This window comes from Poecilia formosa, unplaced genomic scaffold (genome assembly GCF_000485575.1).
Source record: "Poecilia formosa unplaced genomic scaffold, Poecilia_formosa-5.1.2 Scaffold9, whole genome shotgun sequence".
Lineage (NCBI taxonomy): Eukaryota > Metazoa > Chordata > Actinopteri > Cyprinodontiformes > Poeciliidae > Poecilia > Poecilia formosa.
Window position 1 is genome coordinate 919127 of NW_006799948.1, and position 19852 is coordinate 938978.

General features: G+C 38.4%; 1 protein-coding gene across 1 annotated transcript in view; it reads left to right on the top strand.

Annotated features, from left to right (window-relative positions):
* Nucleotides 1-355: 355 nt before the first annotated feature.
* The window catches only part of LOC103155875 (copine-8), a 52907-nt gene continuing 33410 nt past the window's right edge, over nucleotides 356-19852 (top strand). Inside the window, exons 1-5 of the mRNA XM_007577764.2 lie at nucleotides 356-473; nucleotides 1884-1930; nucleotides 3430-3533; nucleotides 11018-11057; nucleotides 15729-15805. Coding sequence (XP_007577826.1) covers nucleotides 371-473; nucleotides 1884-1930; nucleotides 3430-3533; nucleotides 11018-11057; nucleotides 15729-15805 — 371 coding nt within the window. The 5' untranslated portion in view covers nucleotides 356-370. The remainder of the gene's footprint in view (nucleotides 474-1883; nucleotides 1931-3429; nucleotides 3534-11017; nucleotides 11058-15728; nucleotides 15806-19852) is intronic.

Genomic DNA, 19852 nt, shown 5'->3' on the forward strand with positions numbered 1-19852 from the left:
ACATTAAGTCTGGGTTTGATGAGGTTATGTTTGAACCTATTGGATTATTTCAGTGGTGTTTATTTTTTAGTTTTTGTGCTATATTTTTAGATTTAGCATAACTTTTACTGTCACAAAGAAGACTTGTAGTCCTAAATGTAGCATAAATGCTGTTTTTACTTAGTTTTAGAAATCAAACTGCTTTTGCTTTACAACAAATGCATTGTCAGAATAGCTAAAATGTAACTGTAACCAATGACAACGGAGGTGAAGCGAGATATGAATCCACTGTATTAAAATTATACGATATTTCTTATTCCTGTACAGAACTGTTGGTGTTGTGTTATTCCTTAATGCAGACAACATTTTCACACAGTTATTGGGCACAGAGATGGATTACATCAGCCCAAACAAACTTTGTTTTTCATCCATTTCCTCTCTGTGTCTCCACAGAAACCTGCTGGACATGGACACCTTCTCCAAATCAGACCCAAGTAAGAAACGTGATGTCCAAACATCCATCAGACTCAAAACTCTTTAGACGGTCATGTGGAAAAGACAACACTGTTATTTTCTGGATAGAGGTTTTTATCACATATTAAAATAAGACTCAGGAAATTAGTTAAAATGGACAGTAATGAATTTAGAATGATTGCTAAATTAATGGATCAAATTTATTGTTGAACAAAACAATATCCCTTTTAAAAGAAAAAAAAAGAAACAAAAGAAAACAAACAAAATGACTAAAAATGAAACCCCACGCCAGAAACGCCCACTCACAATACTATCGTGAAATCTTCATTAAAATGAAACTGTCTTGTCTGGGCAAAACTTTGCTTTTGTCATTTTCTAGAGAAAAGCAAATTTGGTTTAGAAAAATCTTACATTTTTCTTTTTATCAACATTCTTAAAGAAGAAAGTCTAATAATGCTTAACAGGTGGATTTTTTTTTTAAATAGATCATTTTTATCTTTGATTTGCTGCATCACATCTTGACTTAAAAATATAACATCTTCTTTATTTTGTTAATGAGTACAAGCTTTTTAAAAATAAAAAAAAGCCTGTGATTTCCTTTGGGATCAGTGAAATGACTGAAACGACCATTTGAAAATCCACCTCTGTTGAGTTGGAGCTTTGAATTTGACCACAAATTAAATTAAATTGGCCATTATAGCTACACTCCACTGACTAAATTGGCTATTAAGTAATTTCCAGTTTAGGTGGAACTGGTACTGTAACTGTAAATGACAGAGTAATGCATTTAACTTTATTAAGTAGCCCTACTTTATCATTAAAGTTGGACTTGGCCAGGATATTTCATACTCTTCCTGTCATTTCCGTTTCACGTTTGTGTCCAACAGTCTAAGACCACACCAGAAAAAAAGTTATTGCATGATGAACAAGTTGTCAGCACATTTCCAAGAGAACGCGATGGAAGGAGTGAATCACTGTGGCGATGATGATGATGATGACAGTGATGAGACGAGTGCCGGGATGACAGTGATTGTATGAGGGAGTAGTAGAGGACAGGCTTTAACTATATGTTCAGGTAGTTCTTGTGATCTTGTGATTCCTCTGAGCAATACTTTAATCCCTTAATTTGAACCTGACTGATGTAGGAAGGAGCCAGAAGGCGAAGAAGCGAAGGGAAAGTATTAAAGTTGGCAGAAATGCATAGATAACCGGGGTATGTGACCTGGTAATAAAAAATATCAGCGATACAAATCAAACGGCTGCAGGTTTCTGATGGAATAAAAAAAAAAAAAACAAGTCTAAGTTTTTCAAATCCATGGAACATGTTCTGCTTCAGTAATCCAGTGTTATTATTCTATAATTAGCTACACATCCTGTAAATATAGATGTTTGCATTGACTGATAACGTTGGACGTTTGTCTTCTTTACAGTTTGTGTTCTCTACACGCAAGGCATGGGCAACAAGGAATGGAGAGAGGTCAGTACCTTTCTTCATAGCAACACCACGGCATCTTCTTTGTTTTGGTTTTCAAGGCCGTGAATACGTCAATGCGACAATAAAGTTTCGTCTTTCATATAGAATAAATTGGCAAAGGAGGGCTTTCTATTAGCAAAGAGAAATAAATGGAGTACACGTTTTTAGCAGCAGCTGAAGCTCTGTTGCTGACTTTGTCCGGGAAAGAGACGCAGCTAAACACTCAGAGCTCTTTATGTGATGAAGAAAAACTGAGACGTCATATAGTACTTTCCATGAGAAAGAAAAAAACTGAGAACACAGAGCTGATGGAACCAATTGTTCCCGTTTTTCCCTGATGGTGGCAAGACATTTTGGGAAGACACCTGTGTGAACAATCAGTCAGCTTGATTCTCCGTGATTAAAAAAAAAAAAAAAACCCAGACCGTTTCCCGGTCTACAGTAGGTATTTTCCTCATCATAGCTACTCTATAAAACCTGAACTGTCCCTTTAAGACGTGAACAGTTGGGGGTGGGAGAGAGGGAAACATTAAATGTCATTAAAATATCATATTGAAATGCAAACGTTACTCTTTTTAGCCGCACGGGTCACATTAGTCAAGGCTCTTCTAATGTGCTTAAGCTCTTATTTACTTTAGGCTACGCATGCTCTCATTAGACAAACACTTATCACTTAAACTGATTAAAAGCAACGTGCATTCATATTTAACTAGAAATAGCACATCAGGTCAATGTATTCACCAGCCTAATTTGTCTCTCTGTTGGCGTCACATTTGCATTAATTTTTATTTACCGTCTAAGCTGATATCTGTGAAAACGGCAGATGGTCACTTGTCAGCGAACCAACCAGAGACACAGGTGGAGGACTTATTTTAGGTTTTAATGAAAGTCCTAATTATGCCTGTCATTGCTCTTTTTAATTGATAAACACCGTCGACAGCATCTTTGAGAGCATGTTTTCTGAACTGCAGTCACCAGAGAGGGTTTTTTTTTTTTTCTTTTTCTCCACATGAATATTCACGAATGTAAATGAGAGTTCAAATTCCCACCGCCCCAATCATTCCCGGTTCTTCAGAATTCCGAGTGCCCCTTCATCTGCTTGCTCTATCAACAGGCGGAGTTAAATGTCAAACACTGACCTGCCTGACCCCCATTGACTGGATGCTTAAGCTGCTCTGCATTCATTACGCCATAGCTGTACATAATCTTCCGTAACCAGCGCCTCCCCTGATGCGTCTCCAGAGAAACAGGCTGCAGGTGACGAGATACTTTACACGAGTCACCGCAACTTCGTGGAGAGCCTGGAAAAGCCGCTTTTATTTGAACGGAGAAATCTCCGAATTGTTGCACGAAGATAAAGTGACATCTTATAGATTCTCTGAAGGCAGGGTGGCGAACGGAAATGGTTGAGAAAAGCAGCAGAGATGAGGAACGGTCGGACCCTTGAGTTTTCTCCCGACTGTTCTCTCAACATCCCTCTCATCTTTGCTCTTAACTTCCAGTTTGGGAGAACGGAGGTGATTGACAACACGCTAAACCCCGACTTCGTGAGGAAATTCATGCTGGACTACTTCTTTGAAGAGCGACAGAATCTCAGATTTGACTTGTGAGTACAACTTCCTGTGTTTGCTTAACTTTTTTATTATTTATTTAATTTTGTCTGGTTTTCTTTGCTTTCTGCAGCGACAAGTAAAAGTTTTTGCTCCCCACATTTTGTCATATTTTAGCCACATGCAATATATTTTTGCACAATTTTGTGCGATTGGATAAGAAAAATGCGAGTAAATGTTCTGCAAACATCACTTTGAAAGTCTTGCCGCCGATTTTCAGTTGGATTCAGAATCAGGCCCAGACTTTGACTAGGCCATTCCACCACATAACCTTTTGATTGCATCTCTGGCTTTACGTTGGTGACATTTTCCTCCTGTGAGGTGAACTTTTTCTTCCAGTTTGAAGTCTGTCATGTTTCTTCTTGCCCTCTGTGTTGTCCCATCAATTCTGACTGAGATCTGATTTGAGATTTCTTTTGTTAAAATTGGAGACATTGTGTTTTACTTCTTGATCTGTCAAAGAAGAAATGTATAAATGCCTCTCAGACCAGGAACTACAGCCTCTTAAAATGCCTTCATTTGCTCTGAAGCTGAATTGGAAGTGGGACAGTTGTCGTTTTTAAACCCAAAAGTGAACTAACTGCTTTTAAAGGTCAGGATCAACTGATACAAGTATAAACAAAGCTGCACACCTGCAGAGTGGTTCCGCCCCAGAGTAAAAGGGTCAAGGTTCCTTCAGGGGAGACATTTGTCCCGCCGTCTTACTCAGTGCGACAGACGGTTGACTGATTCTTCTCTAATGGCACAACTTCCATGTTCACAATAGAATCTTTAGGCATCCACGGCAGCAGGAATTGTGCAAACCTTATCTGACCAAAAAAACAAAGCCACCACAGCAGTACAACAATGATGTGTTTGTGTCAGGTTTGACAGGGGGATTTCCTATTAGAGGCTGCCGTTGTAGACGTTTTACCACTGAAAGCTCACACACACTGAGGCAAACAGCATCATGTTTTCAGGAGTCTGCTCTACATCCTTTCCCTATTTTGACCGTTGGATGCTCAAGAAACATCCTAAATGTTCACCAAAGCTCCACTCATGATGTCTCTACTGTCACGCTCTGTTTTTAGGCAGTTCCAGACAGGACGAATTGAATTATTTACATACAAATCACTGCTGTGCATGTTGAGCACATTCGGTTCAAATCAGACCTGTCCTTCCTGGATGCTTAACGTATTGTGAGTAGCTTGAGTTTAGGTGTAGTTTGAAAATAAAGTGCGCCCCTTTTCAATTGTGAAGCAGAGAGAATACCTAAAAGGAAAAACAACAACTACACTATATAAATAAAATTACCTTACCTACCTTACCTACACCTCCTCAGTATATAATCGTAAAAGTTATTTATTAACAGCAACAACTTCAGTCTGTCATGATGTTGTTGATGAATTTTGGTTTGGTGACCTATAAGAATTCAGTTGATTGAGGTTTCCAGACATCCATGAATATTTTTCCAGCCTTTCTGTTGTACAATTCCTGGTGTCTTCGAGGTTACCGTCCTGCTGCATTGACTCGGATCCAGTACATTTCTACTGGTTGGCAAACGGCCTTCCACTTGACTTTTTATAGATTGCACTTCGACTATGAAACCTGTCATTCTCGTCATTCCACAGATGTCATCAGTGTGAATCTACGTCATTTCCTTGTACTTCAGATTTACTGACTGGTCCTTTTTGGTTGCGCGAGGTGCAAACGTAGGAATCTGACATTTCGTTGGTCTTCCTTCGCATACCGATGGGGTTTTAGAGGTTTTCAACCTGCCAGCGGCGTCTCTAGGTGATGCCGTTTCTCGTTAATTACATGCAAATTACAGTTTCTCTTTTAAAATGAAAAGATTAATTAAATTATCTGTAAACCACAGAGGAGCGGCAACAGTTTTCACCATCATTGTGAAAGTTAGGCCGCGACGGGGAGGAGAGGCTGGGTCTGAGACGGTAGTAAGAAAAAAAAAGTGAAGAAAATAAAATAAAAGGCTGTGGGGGGAAAAAATAGTTTGCGTGGGTGGAATGTTGTGAGAGAACGAAATATGACGAGCATCTGTGGAATGTCGGGTTCACACCTGGATCCTGGCAGCTCTGTAAGAGGTGACTATTTCCAATCACAACACCTAAAATATCCTGAGCCTTTTTGCTCAGGTGCTCGGCCAGACCAATGCAGGATCCCCACCTTGGCATTTCCACTGAGTCGCTCAGTCACGCTCCGCGCTCACATGTGCAGGAGATGTGTCACCCGGTCACATGCTGGACAGACTCATTCCAAGACGAAACCAAAAGTGATGTGTGCCTCTTGCGCTTCTCTCCCCACATGCGGTGCGGCCCAAGCCACAGTGTGGGTATTTGCGTGCCGGTTGTGTGCGGCCGTAGCAGGTAGCCATAACAACCGGGGGTTCGGGGGATGGTGGCTGGAGATGTAGGGAAAGACGGTTTTCCTTCTGGGGAAAAAAAAAAAGAGAAGCATTTAACCTTTCATATTGAATATGCTCCGGTGGACCACAACGAGTCACCAGTTAGTCTATTTACACACAGAAGAAGCACACGCTGCTACTACTTGCATTGTTGTGCATGAAAAAAAACAAAACAAAACATGGAGCTTGTCATGATATCCTCTCTCCAGAGAATCTAGTTTAGATTTGCTAGTAAGATCACACCAGTTTCCCTCAGAGTGATGTGCTCTGTCACAATGACAAATTTTGCAGGATTGTCCAGCAAAATATTGTAGTTTTCAGACGATTTTCAAGTAAATATAACAATGGCATAATAATGCAAGTTCGCCCTCTCAAAGACCAATAAACTTTAATATTTTAAAGATCACTTAACACTGTAAGGTATTTTAAATTTCCAAACCATATATAATCAGGTTTTCTCGCATTACCACCTCAAACACATTTTTATTAGTATTGTTATATATTATGTGGAAAAAACCCAAAACATTTGTGGGTTTTGATAGTTTTTGCAAAGAAATGTATGTGAAGTTTTTTGGGGAATTGTAGTTTTACTGCATATTTCTTTTTATTAAAAGCAAATTAATCTTTTCCACAGTTGCCATGTGCACTCTCAGGATGAGGCATTGTTGCAGTTTCATTTAATTGAACTGGAATCTTGCTGTGCAGTGGTACTAATCTCATTATGTATTGTTAAAGTGTTTAATAAATTGGGACTATGAAAATGAATCAAACTCAACTTGCTGGGCTTTCTTTCTATCTTTGAATGAATATATTTTCACCCGGTCGGCTGATTTAAAGAGCTGGTAATTATTAAAGCAGCATTCCAAATACAGTCATCTGAATATGAAGCGTCTCAGCTAAACTACACTTGAGAATCCTGACTGACAGACTCTCTTTAGAGGAGAACCTGACGGGCATGACGATCAGACACCTGAGGGATTAGAAAAATGGCTTTGAAGACAAGTTATGTTTCGAAATGCAAAGAACTGATTGTCATGTGATGGGAAAGGAACAGAGCGAATGGAAAATCAAGAAGATGAGCAAGTTGGTGCGGGCCCTATTAAAGCTCAATTTGGCTCCACAACTAAGCCTGTAACAATAAGCAATAAATTAATCGCATGCTAAATTAAAAAGGGATTGATGAACTCCATGTGGGAGAGATGCCCTGCTTTACTATTGTTGAAAAGCCGGTGTTCTGAAAAATGCTGCAAACTAGCTGCCACTTTTGACCTGTTTTTCCTGTCAAACGCGAGTCATTAGTATTTTTTTTTTATTTTTATTTTTTTTTTGAAAAGCAGTTTTGGATACATAGACTTCATGATCCATTTCAATTATTGTTATTTTGTTTACTTATTTTGGGTATATAAAATGTTGTCCAGTTCCGGTGTCAAATGTTCTCTAGTTCTACATTTTTCAGAGGATGTACTTTGACATAATTAATGCAGTAGCTGAAAATGGGCTCAAAATGTCATTATTATTGCTTATTGCATTAATTTCTGGGACAATTTGTTGTCCAGTAAAATGTGTTGCTGTGACTGACCTACCAACAACAAATAAGCTTCGTCCCGTTGCAGTGACACGGTTAGTTGGGTTAATGTTTGTCTGAACGGAGTTGATCATCTTCTAACCAAAGTTAGCTTTTTGTTGCTGTGAGAGAATAGGTCATGATAAGCATTCTCAGTGTGTGAAAAACAGGCTTTTATGTGACTGTGTGTGCGTGTGTGTGTGTGTTCACATGGGGCTCCTGTTTTGTTCTGTTTTCATCAGCAGCTGTATAAAGCTGCCACTGTCGGCCCGTCGAGGGCATTGCCGTCTGAGACGATGGCAGGTGAAAGATGGGCAATGACAATGAGGCGAAAAGTGAAAACAAAGCGAAAAGTGACGATGGAGATCACTTTTCACTGATTTATTATGCAAAACTTTATGTCTTTACTTCTTAAATACACACTATGATGAGATGAATCAAGGCCTTTAAGTAATATTGATATATTCTGGGGGTTTTTCCCCCATAAAATTTTTGTTACAGTTGCTAACATTTTTGTAAAAAAAAAAAAAAAAAAAATAGCAAAGTCATCTCACAAAAGTAGTTTTCATTTGCATTCATTCCCTTTTTGTCAATACTTTGTGGAAATAACTTAAAACTAAAAATATTGTTTTCTTAAATAAGAGGCCAAATATTTATTACCTTTTGGATCATAAAAGGCAGACTAGTGGTTTACATGGTCATTTTAACCAGCTCATCAACTTTATAATTGACGTTTCTGATCTGCTACTTGGTCTTCATGAGTTTTTGTTCACTTATGCCCTCTAACAAGTGAACAAAAACTCATGATTGCAGTAGGCTTTACTCAGTGTGATCTCAAATTTCAGATTTTTGTTTACAAAAAGTTTGGACAATGAACGAATCCCTACCCTCTCGTAATGCATTGAACTTGGTGGTTACAGTGGGTCAAAAGGTGAAAAAGCTTAAAACCTTTGCCCCGTACGGTAAACCCACTTATGGGAAAGCTACTTACGAATACAAAAGGCTTTAATAAACAAAACACAAAGGCACTGCGCAAACTCCAGTTGACTGAGAGAACAAGGCAAGAAGCAAGACAGTAATTTAGAAAATCTGGCAATGAACCAAGAGGAAGAAAATGTAAGAAAAGCTGAAGGGATTAATGACGACAGAGACATGAGCAGTCTGAGAAATGGTTGGTGTCGAGCCCGCACATTGTGGAAAAAACCCAACAACTTCAAACTGAAACTAAAAGTCAGTTGACTGGAACCCAGAATCTCTGAAAAACCTCACTTTACTTTCTTGTAAAGTCGGTAAATCTTGCTTTTTTTTTTGTCTTTCTTGCACACCACACTGCTGGAAACTGCAATATTTTTTGTTAAAATTATAGCAACAGTAAGCCAGCGGTCAGCCCTCGTAAATGGTTATTCATATCTCTGCGGAGGAAAGAGAAATCTCGTTCTTCAAGCTTTGTTTTTCATTTTCTGCCGATGAGCTGATCCGACTCGTGAATGATAGACAATGAAAGTAAATACTTTGTGTGTGATGAAACAGTCGGGAAGTGGAGAATCTCAAAACTCTACAACGACAAAAACATTCCTGAGAGACGCGTACAGTAAGAGGCTCCAACACTTTCCTGGTAGGTAGTGATGGATAACCAGCTCTACCTGTCTATAAAAGCTCCAGTTGCATCAAAAATCCTATCATCACAAGTCTCATTTTCACCTCTTCCATAACAAAAATCTAAAATCTATAAATCCAGGTTTTGGGGCCTCAACCTTTACTAATAAACCAGTCCCCAGACTTGGTTGCGCAAGAGAAACCTTGTCCATACCGATTCAGATTTATAGTATCTGAACATTCTAGCCTTAAACATCCAGAACATTTTAAGAAAGTAACTAAATGCCTACTTATTTCCCTTAAGTATTAGCCTGCAAAGAGCGATCCATATTTAGAGCTGAGTGAAATGACCTGAGGTGTGAAATGATCTCAGATTGCTGAGTAAACGGTTTGTCTGATGACCTGCCGTTCCGCAGAGCCTGGGGGAGCGTATCCAGACAAATGACTCCTGCAAATATTGTTTGTACGGGCTGGATGGAGCGATGTAGAGAGAAAAACGAGGCAAATCAGACACACAAAAATAATGCACAATGTTTTGTAAAAGTGTTCACCCTGCACAAATCTGAACTGTATGGAAGAGTAGCAAAACTAAATATATTGTTTAATATATCCATGTAGAAGGCCCATCAAACATAAATAAAAGAAGGTTCTCTGGTCAGATGTAACTTTTAGCTCATAATTTAAAATCCCCTGAAAGGGTTGGATTGCTAGATGGCGGGGGTCCACCAGCGGCCCACGGTGTTTTTGTGATAGAAATTGTTCAAAGTTACAGAAATTCAGAGCTGCTTCAGCAGGCATAATCATTTGGAAATAGTAGCTTTTGAGGCCAACAGGCAGGAGCGATGCATCGACAATAAACCTAGCTTAATCCATCTTTACCGTCACTGTTACTGGGGTATAAGATTTTTTTCTTCAACCATTTTAATAGTTTTGTGTTTTCACAACCAAACAAAAGAACATAGATTTGTACATGATGCTGTTTTATCACATTGGATGAGTGGAGAAGAAAGGAAAAAAGAAAAACTGCCGCTGTACTATGTCACACAATTTTGTCATATGGTGTCTTCATTGGCCTTATGCCTTACGTAATATGTCGCCAAACATTGGCATTAAAATGTAATGCCCGACAACAAGACAATCAGAGCTAGCAGCTAATGAAAGACATGGTAAGACAGGAGGAGGATCTTCACTTGTTAAGACGTGGTGAGACTGAATACTTTTAGATTCTCTAAATAATTTTGATTGGAGGCCGAGGAGGAACAATCTTCAGTCACATCTGACCTTGACACAAAACAAGCCACTCAGCTTTTCGGACATTACACTGAAAAATCTTTTGATCGGAAATAGTGGTAATAGATTCCGTATTATTCAGTATGAAAGGGGTTTTATGTAGACAGTCTAATATTTCATACTGTATCTCACTGAGTCTATTACATAAAAAAATCCAATTTAAGCCTGGCAGGGAGGGAAATAAAGACTGGCAGCCCACCAGGCCTGTAAAACACTGGAGGAAAAAAAAACTAAGAATGTTAATTGCTCTTAATACGCCAGTGAAACATGGTGGTGGCAGCATCATACTGGGATTTTGTGTGACAAATTTGGAAAGCTGTAAGGCTTATAACTACTCTTGGCAACACAACAGGAGAATGACGGACTCATTACTGTCCCCATATCCTCATCTTTTCACAGTCCTGTGTGTGAATAACAGTTTATTTAGCGTCAGTTTAATGGGGAAGAGTTGTAACGCTGCACACTGGGATGCAGAGTACCCAGAGCTTACGGCGAAGTGTTCATTGACGAGCCGTTGGGTCCCGTTACTGATTTATCCTGTCTGTAATCAGCATCGGTCCCAGCTGAGATCCTGCCACTCTGCATCTATCAGGAACGTGCTGACCCTCCTTCTTCCTTTATTTCCACAGGTACGATGTTGACTCAAAGAGTGCCAACCTGCAGAAACACGTGAGTCCTTCTCTGGATCTTCCTTTCTCACTTTGTGCTTGTGTGTGTGTGTGTGTCTTCCTCCCATTTGGACCATTTTAGCAACGTAACGGCAATCTGGTCGTTACGACTGGGCTGATTGTCTGCTAAACTTGCACGGTCTCGGAGCAGGCTGTGGGTCATTTAGAAATTAAATTTGTCTACCCTGCTTCTTACCGTTGATGCCAGTGATTACAACAGCTGTAATTAGTAACAGCAGCGTCCTCGCAGGTAATAACAGCCATTACCCGCCCGCTGCTTTCAGGGCGTTCTAGTTCAAAGAACCGGAGGCAGCTTGGACGCTGAACTGTCATGTTTATTTTCCATTGGGTGAGGAAAGTCTTTTCTATTTTTCTGGATAAATACTCTAAATTATCGCATGCAACTTATGTAGGTATGATTTGATTAGACGTAATTCCCACTAAGCAGATACAAAGCATTTAGAAAGCTCAAGCTCATCCTAATTCATGGACATCTACGGTGCTGTGGACAAATATTCCCACCCTCCCTTACAGTTAAAATGTTACATTAAACAAATGTTGATATCAAAGATAATTTTAGTAAATGTAAATCATGAAAAAGTATTTGCTGCCTAAGCCTAAGAACTGACTATAGCAATTCTTGTTGTGAAAACTGCTACCATGTGTTGAAGGGTTTTCAAGCATGAAAAACTTGTCTTTGGTCTGGTAATGCTATAAAGCATCTGATATGGATTTAACTCCATACTTTGACTTAAAGTCTGGACTTTGACTTGGCCAATTTGCAATTTTTCTTTATTGTTACATGTCTGCTAATCAGAGCTTTGGATCAATGTGCCAGTGCTTTCCCCAAACTCCTCTAACTCTGCGTTTGCAATATCACAGAACATTGTGGATATTTGCGAGTGCAGGCTAATAGGCTCAATGTGTCTCTCGATGTTGCCTCTTAGAAGGTACAGACAGCCAGTTTTGCTTTGCCCCAAGGCAACACACCACACAGCTCTCATCCTTTCTTGCTTTTAAGTGTCCGGGCCCGCCACGCTGCCCACATAACACATGAGATGGATGCTCAGGTGTGACTGTTGCCTGCTTTTAGAAAGTGTGGATTATTGGAGGAGACATAAAATAAAGCTGAGAAAAAGGGAGGAGATCACAGTCTAGCCTGCAGCTCTGCGTTGTGTATTTTAGGAAAACCAAGTCGCTTTTATGAAATCTTGTTTATTTCATAAAGACCAAAACTTGAGTGCAGACATTTGATCATTTCACTAACATCCACAAGTTGCGGTCGAGTCTGCTGCATGTTGTGCATGCATTTTCATATTCATTTGGGGCTTTCTGTGTTTTTATACATACAGTTAATTTTTAATTCTTTTTCTTTTTGGTAGCCCAGACAACCACAGGCTTATGACGGACTTCACAAAGTCCGCACATTCTCTGAAAGTCGACAGTATTCTGAGACGTGGCTTTTGAAGTATTCACCTGCCTTAAATGCAGAAATATTTATGACTGTGTTTGCATCAAGAATTGCATGAAAATTAAAAGAGTTTTCATCACCTTAAGCCAGGATGATGCAGGTTTTCCTCTCTGCAGGTCGCTATATTGCACCATCATATGTCTTCAGTAGCAGGAATCCACAAGGGGGCTTTCATATTGGTTAGCTTTGTTTTATGGGCTTAGAGGTTTCTCTTCCACTTTGAGGCAAACCGTCACTGTCCTGCTGCTACACATAGATGTTTTTAAAAAGAGGTGAATTGGGTGTATGGTGAAGGGCTTTTGTCGGATAAATGTGACTTTGAATAAACTAAAAATCATATTATGTTATTCTGGAATTGAAAAAAACACAAAGAGATCAATCAGGACAGAGTAATGGATTTGATGATATGCAGATGACATCCTGGCTTCTTTGGTTTAAATGTAATAGACAAGAAAAGTAAAGAACTAAATACAGAGTTTACCGGAAACAACAAATTAAAAAAATTGCTTTATAGGACGTTTAAAACTGGGTTAGTTCACTCCTTACAGCAGGACAACAACCCCACTGCCACAACACTATTCAGATTTATTCACTTCTCTGTTGGTTTACCTCACAATCCCCCCACAACCACAAACATACGTCAGTGTGCGTGCCCAAATATGAAAAGCGATTTAATAGATTGCATGGTGATGCTGTAAATCCCCACCACTTAGCGATATCAGAATGTTTCCTCATAACTTGGCCTTTTGTAAACCTTTTTTTCCCTCTCTGTTCTCGTTTATTTCTTTAGTCTTACCCATTTGGCGATCTTCTCTCTTCCCTTGCTCGTTTTGCCTCGCTGGTCTAAAATCAATAACCTCATATAAGTGGAGACACGAACATTGACTCAGAGGCAGCTTACCGTCTTTACAGCCTTGATGCAGATCCCAGAGGGAAAGCCAGGGAGCTTTAGATGGTGTGTTTTATCTTAGGAAGTACAGTCTGCGGGGCTGTCTCAGTCATAACTGTGTGAGAACTAGTCTGATATCCACATGAAGGAAATGAAACATGCTGCGCTGATTGAAACATAGTTTGCACCCATGATTGAAGATGGATATGAAATACAAGCAGATCCTCTGTTGGTTGCAGAGTTTCAATACTTTATTCTGATGTTTTTCTCTGGTAGTCATTACTAGTGTGTTCTGACTTTTCGTTGCACCTTTATTTCATCGAGAGAAACATAATGTTTTCTCCTAGAAATCCTGACCGTCTCGTTCTGTAGCCTCCTGGTTTGGGTTTTGCTGGCTTCAGACCGGCGAGGTGCCTTCTGCGCTAACAGACTGCAAGTTAGAAATCTTAGACTGCAGATGGCTATGTTGATCCGTGTCGTGACCTCTGAGATTTGCAAGCTGGAGGCGAATGCACTACTTGAACTTGGTACGCTCACCATATTCGCAGCACTGAACAAGGAAAGCCAGTTGCTGTGAAAAACCAGATGGAACAGCTCAACAGCGAAGCTGCTGAACGTACCAGTATTATTTTTTTTTAAATCTGTCCCAAAGTGCTGTGATCTTAAATATTAACAATGTATACAAAAAATATATTAGTATTAGAGAAAGTTGGGACCATCTAAAGAACTCCACAGGATGTTTTTTTTTATTCATCCCCTGACTTATACTTTAGATGTTTTCTTTTGTCTTCATGCTGCTAATAGTAGCCAGGAATACTGATTAACCAATGGATCAATGTTCTAAACACCAAAATTTTAATGTAAGGATGACTTGAGACACACTCAGATGATCTCTGGTCCACACATTGTGACACTACTAACACCATTTGGCTGGATCTTTGTTGTTGATGTAGGTTTTATTTGTCACTTTTGTAGGAACCAATTTTCAGTTTGACATTTCAGATTGTTTTTTTTTTTTTTGTCCAAGACGCCAAAAAGTGTTGATCATGGTGAATCGATAAAAGCAATAAAAATAGAAAAACATCTGTGAACAAATCAGTAACATTTCTAAATAATTACGTTTTAATTTCTTATAGCTATGAAATAGATTGGTACAAATGTAAAATGTTGTTTTTCAAAGCTTAACTGACAGATGCAAGTACTTTAGAGAAACATGGTCTCTAAGTTAAAGGTGGTACTTTCTACCAAAGTTACTTTATTTGTTCGTACAAGTTTTTCTTTCTTTTTTTTTTCATGTTGCAGTGTTCATTCTTTTGAACTTTCTTTGCTTTATATATCAGTGTTATCTAGATGATTGGAGTTGAAATAGCTTTTCTTTTAACTTTATTTCCCCAACCAGTTTCTGCTATTTGTTGTAATTAGCCATTATCAGCACACAGCCGGTCCTCTGATGGACCCCCTGCTGGCAGCTGCCGCGGTTCTTCTGCGGCTTGTTATTTTCTCTTCAAAGACAGAGGGGAAAAAATATCATAAAACACATTTGCAGATGTGTTTTTATTTTATCTAGAAAATGTAAGAAATTGTTCTTCTGATGATAGATATCCAAAAATAAAATAAAAAAAGCTGAGAGGAGATGCTAATGAGTATAGCAAATGAGACCATTATGTTGGTTTTGCTCAGAGCTGTTCTCAGCTAAAATTAGACGCGCTTCACTAAAATGACAAATGGCTTCACCTCTTGGTTTAAGAAAGAGAAATGAGACAATTTTGCATTTTAAAACTTTTGATTCCATGAAAGCCACAAATGTGAAATTAAGATAAGACTCCTAAATATATATATGGCACAATGTCCATATTTATATTTGGTACGGTACTGGGTACGTTTCCATAAATTAGAATGTAGAACTAGAGAAGAAAATTTATGTCAGTAGTTCAGTTCAGAAAGTGCATCTCATACCATATCTGGTTTCATTACACAGTGAGTGATATTGTTATGTCATTTGTTTTTATAATAGTTATTCAACACACAGTTATTGATGCTCTATTTAGGGAAAGCAGCAAAACTTGGGCACTGAGAGTGCTATATCCAAGCAGTTTGAACCAGAAAGTTGAGTGGAATGCAATGGGGCATTGCATTAGGATACAATGCCCCAAAAGAGGGGCATTGTATCCTAAAATCCATTTAAGATTTGTTTTTTAATTTTTGTGCTGAATTGTTGAAATAACATTTTTAATTTCTGATAAAATGCCATCTGTGTTTGCATGTTTGTGCAATTCATGTCAATAATATTCACTTGCTCTTTGATTCCACAGGACTTCCTGGGCCAGGCCTACTGCACCCTGGGAGAGGTGGTTGGATCGCTGGGCAGTCGCTTGGAAAAGCCTCTTGGGTGAGTCGATTTAGCAGGAAACGTCAACACCAGTTCTAGTCTCACCATAGGTGATTGATGGTTACTGTATGCAACATCAGAAGAGTCTGTCAATCACACTTTACCTGTGAAAGAAGAAAACCTCCAAAGCATATTGGATTTCATCCCAGCTTTCATTCTTACTTGGCAGCAGAATGTACATGTTCATCCGCTTTAATGTTCGACACAAAGAACAACAAGGTGACTCGTTGAGAGGAGTTCATCCGTGATTCCATCGTCAGTGTGATGAGAAAGTGGCTGGAAATGTTCCTGTTTTATCAGGGACATAGACCTTTTTCGAGATCTAGTTTGTGCACATTAATTTCTGCGAGAAGAACACCGAGTTCTGATGATGTTCTATAATTGGACTTTTTTTTCAGCGCGTTGTGTTCTTGGCTGCTGTTTCTGGGGAAACTGAGGTAAAAAGTGCAGAGTTACAGAAGCTGCTAATTAAAAATATGCACTTGCATACACATACTTGATACAAATATAGATGGTTTTTTTTATTTTCTTTTTTTTGCAATCAAAGCTGAACACTTATTATTTTAGTGGCACTTACTTTGCATCCTGTGCTGGTATCAGATTCTTATGGTGCTAAATGCCCTTTTTTGTACATTAATGTTCTAAACTTTAATGTTAATAAAAAGCATTCAGTCAATATATGGAGTTTCAATGCTGCTACATTGTGGAACTAATCATCATTAATTATGGAATCGGAAGAAGTAAATCAAATTGTAATTAAATGCAATCAGTGTGATTGTGCTGAATTGTATACACAGATTTAAAATTTGATTCTGATTGGATTCATCAGTTTCAAGTCAATTTTCACAGAATTGGACTAAAGTATTAAATTCTGTGAAATAAGAATAAAGTGTGTTGGAAGCTGTTAAATGTGCATATAATTGTAGGGAATGAAATTTTGATGGAATCTATGTTCAGTTTAACCGTCTTGAAGTAAAATGTTTTCAGCTAGATTAAATGTAAAATGTAACACAACTTAATATGAGGCGATAAAATGTTAGTTTTTAATGTGACCTTATTGATTTAAATGTCATTTTATATAGGGTGATTTCTAACAGATTAGATGAGAAGGAAAAGACATTCAACTTGAAATTTGTGTAAATGATGCAGAACCTTTTTAAATGATTAAACTTACATGCCATGTATTGCATAAGCAGTTTATGTTGACACAGAAATGTAATGACAGCTACAACTGATGTTAGCTAAGAACAGTCATATGCTAACGAGCATCAAGGACTTTCATTTTACTAATCTCTCATTTCGGACAGCAATTAGTCTTTCTTCATTCTACAAAGTTGGCTCCTAAAGGCAGAGGGTTGTCTGCACAATCTCTTCTAATCAAACATGTGAAGCTGAAGGCTTGTGAGATCATTTTAATATCTGTTATTAATCGTCTGCCATTATGTTGGTTATGGAACTCATTTCCCATAATGCACCGCAACAGCGAGTCAAAATGAAATTGCACAAGCTTGTGAGAGAGTGAGATGCACCATGGAAACTTCTGGCACTTCCTGCGTCACGGTGACCTCTGGTACATCAAGCTTAATAAGGTTATTCGAAGCTGGAAATTGAAGGAAAATCTCCCATCAAGTATCATCCCATGCTGATGGTACTTGATGTAAACACATTCATGGAGAAGTAAATTATTTTACCCTTCACTCTGGAGAGCAGACTTCAACTCCTCGTTGTTTGTAATTTGTCTGAGTGTGTTGTCAGAGAATCTTTGTTTTTGATTACTGACAAACAAAACGCTAAATGAGCTTCATCAGGAGTAATTTGCTCTCATCTAGAAATTGCCTTTGTTTTAATTTGAGCTTATTTGAGCTTAGTTGCTCACTTAAAGCTTAGAGTTGATCGTAACTTCGTTTTGCTGAAGGAGTTACAGGTTCAGAGTGCAACATGTGGCGTCCCTGATGGATGCTTCCAGCAAACCTCTCTCCTCCTCACGATCAATCATAATTTATGACGCTAAATTAGTAAAACAAAGGAGGGGTAACCTCCTTAACCTAAACTTAAAATTGTGCACACCTTTTTGTTGGATTTTTCCAAAGTTATCATGAGCATCTTGACTGCTTCTTTAATGTTCCTCTTGTTAATTTGGTGACATCTGACGGCAATTCAGCAAGACTTTATTTAGAGCTGTTAGAGTAAAGGAAGGAAGCACACTTTTTGTTTTTTGTTTGTAAAATAAACTACTCATCTTTCTCATTTCATTTCACAATTATATGAGTTTATCAGTGGCATGAAATCCAACAACCAATTTCAGACATTCAACAAACATCTTAAACTGCCTTACAGTAAGAGAATCAAACATATGAAATGTGTTTTTAGCATGCATGGCTTGATTTTTTTTTAATTTTTTTTTTATGCAGGCCATTTTTGCTTTGGAGTTGAAGATGTCACCCAGCATTAATGCACTTTATGGTTGGCCAGAGAATTAAAGTGGCTTTTCAAAAATGTTGGCTTCAATATTAAGCCTCATTTCTATTTAAAATTCAGATTTTGATATCTCATTGCATTCATCTTATCTTCTTTTGTTCCAATTTAGCTGTCTGCTACTACTGACTGCTTTTGTTTCTCCAAAAACCCTGCTAACCGTGCTATGTATGACAGTCTTATAATTATGCATCTTGACAGGGAGGCAAAGTACGAAAAAGTAAAATATCAAAGTCGGAAACATTTACGTTGCGTTTCTCATGTCACTTACTGCTGGTGAGAGAGAGAGAGAAAAAAACTGAATCAAATGAGTTTATTAAATTCAAGTTTGATTTGTGCAGAAACAGAAGAAACTGAGACACGGAGCCCAACAGCTGTTGCAGTTGTCATTTCACAGGCATTGTGTCTGTATAGACATGTCTGTTAGACTTCTGCAGATGCTCACCTGCAGCCAGAGTCACAGGGGGAGGCTCTTTAACAATTTTAATAAGGGCTAATTATAACTAATTACATTGTTCAATCAAAATCCAGTAGGGCTTGAGGTGTGTGTGTGAGAGAGAGAGAGAGAGAGAGAAAGAGACCAACGGAAGACAAAAGACAGGACACACTGGGTGAAGTGTCTCGCTGCACTCTGCTGCCAACGCAAGACAACCGTTAGTGAAACCACCACAGTTTGAGGGTTCTTACACAAAAATGTCAAACCCAAATGAATCAAATTTATTTCAAACAGAAATGCTACCGATTCCTATTTCAAACAGAAATGCTACTACATTTAAAAAATTAAAATCTGACATTAATTTGAGTTTTTGATTTACTAATAGTCAGGTTATCTGCTCAGGTGGCCAGTGACATTGTTGCTCAAATATTGTTTAAAAAAAGACCCAAAAAGTACATTAATTAATCTTAATTCAACACTACGCACATGCTCTGTCCGCGCTAGTGAAGGTGTATTCATTTTAAAATGCGCAAAATGACTCCATCTGTAAACTGATAGTTATATGAACACCTTTGACAGTTAGTGTTTAAAGAGCAGTAAACTTTATTAGCATATCTTTAAAAAAAATGTGGAAGCTCTAGAAAAGAGCTGCAACCTTTCTACAAAAGTTGAAAAGTTAGTTGTATTGTGTCAGTGTATGTTGTTGACACAATACAATTCGTTCTACGTTTTACAATCCTCATCAATATCAACAGTCACATGTCAAAAACGTGTCAGGATTTGATTTTTCACCAAATGTGCTACATTTCTTCACTTTAGACTCAAACTGCCTTTTTAATGATGACACACTTGCTTCATGGTCTCAGATTTTCCGTTGCTGTGACATTTTGACCGTGAGTTTATTTTTGTTGTTGATCGCAGGCAGATATAAAAGGAAGGTCTTTAAAAAAAAAATAAAAAAAAGAAAGCCCATATCTCTGCTTTGCACCAAAAAAAAATGCAAAAGGTAAAAATAAAATAAAATAAAAATCTTTCAGGACCCAGGTCCACCGGTGGGAAACCAAAAAAAAATGCAAAAGGTAAAAACAGGTGTAAGTCCATCGCAGCAGCAGCATAAGACGCCACCTGACTCTGAA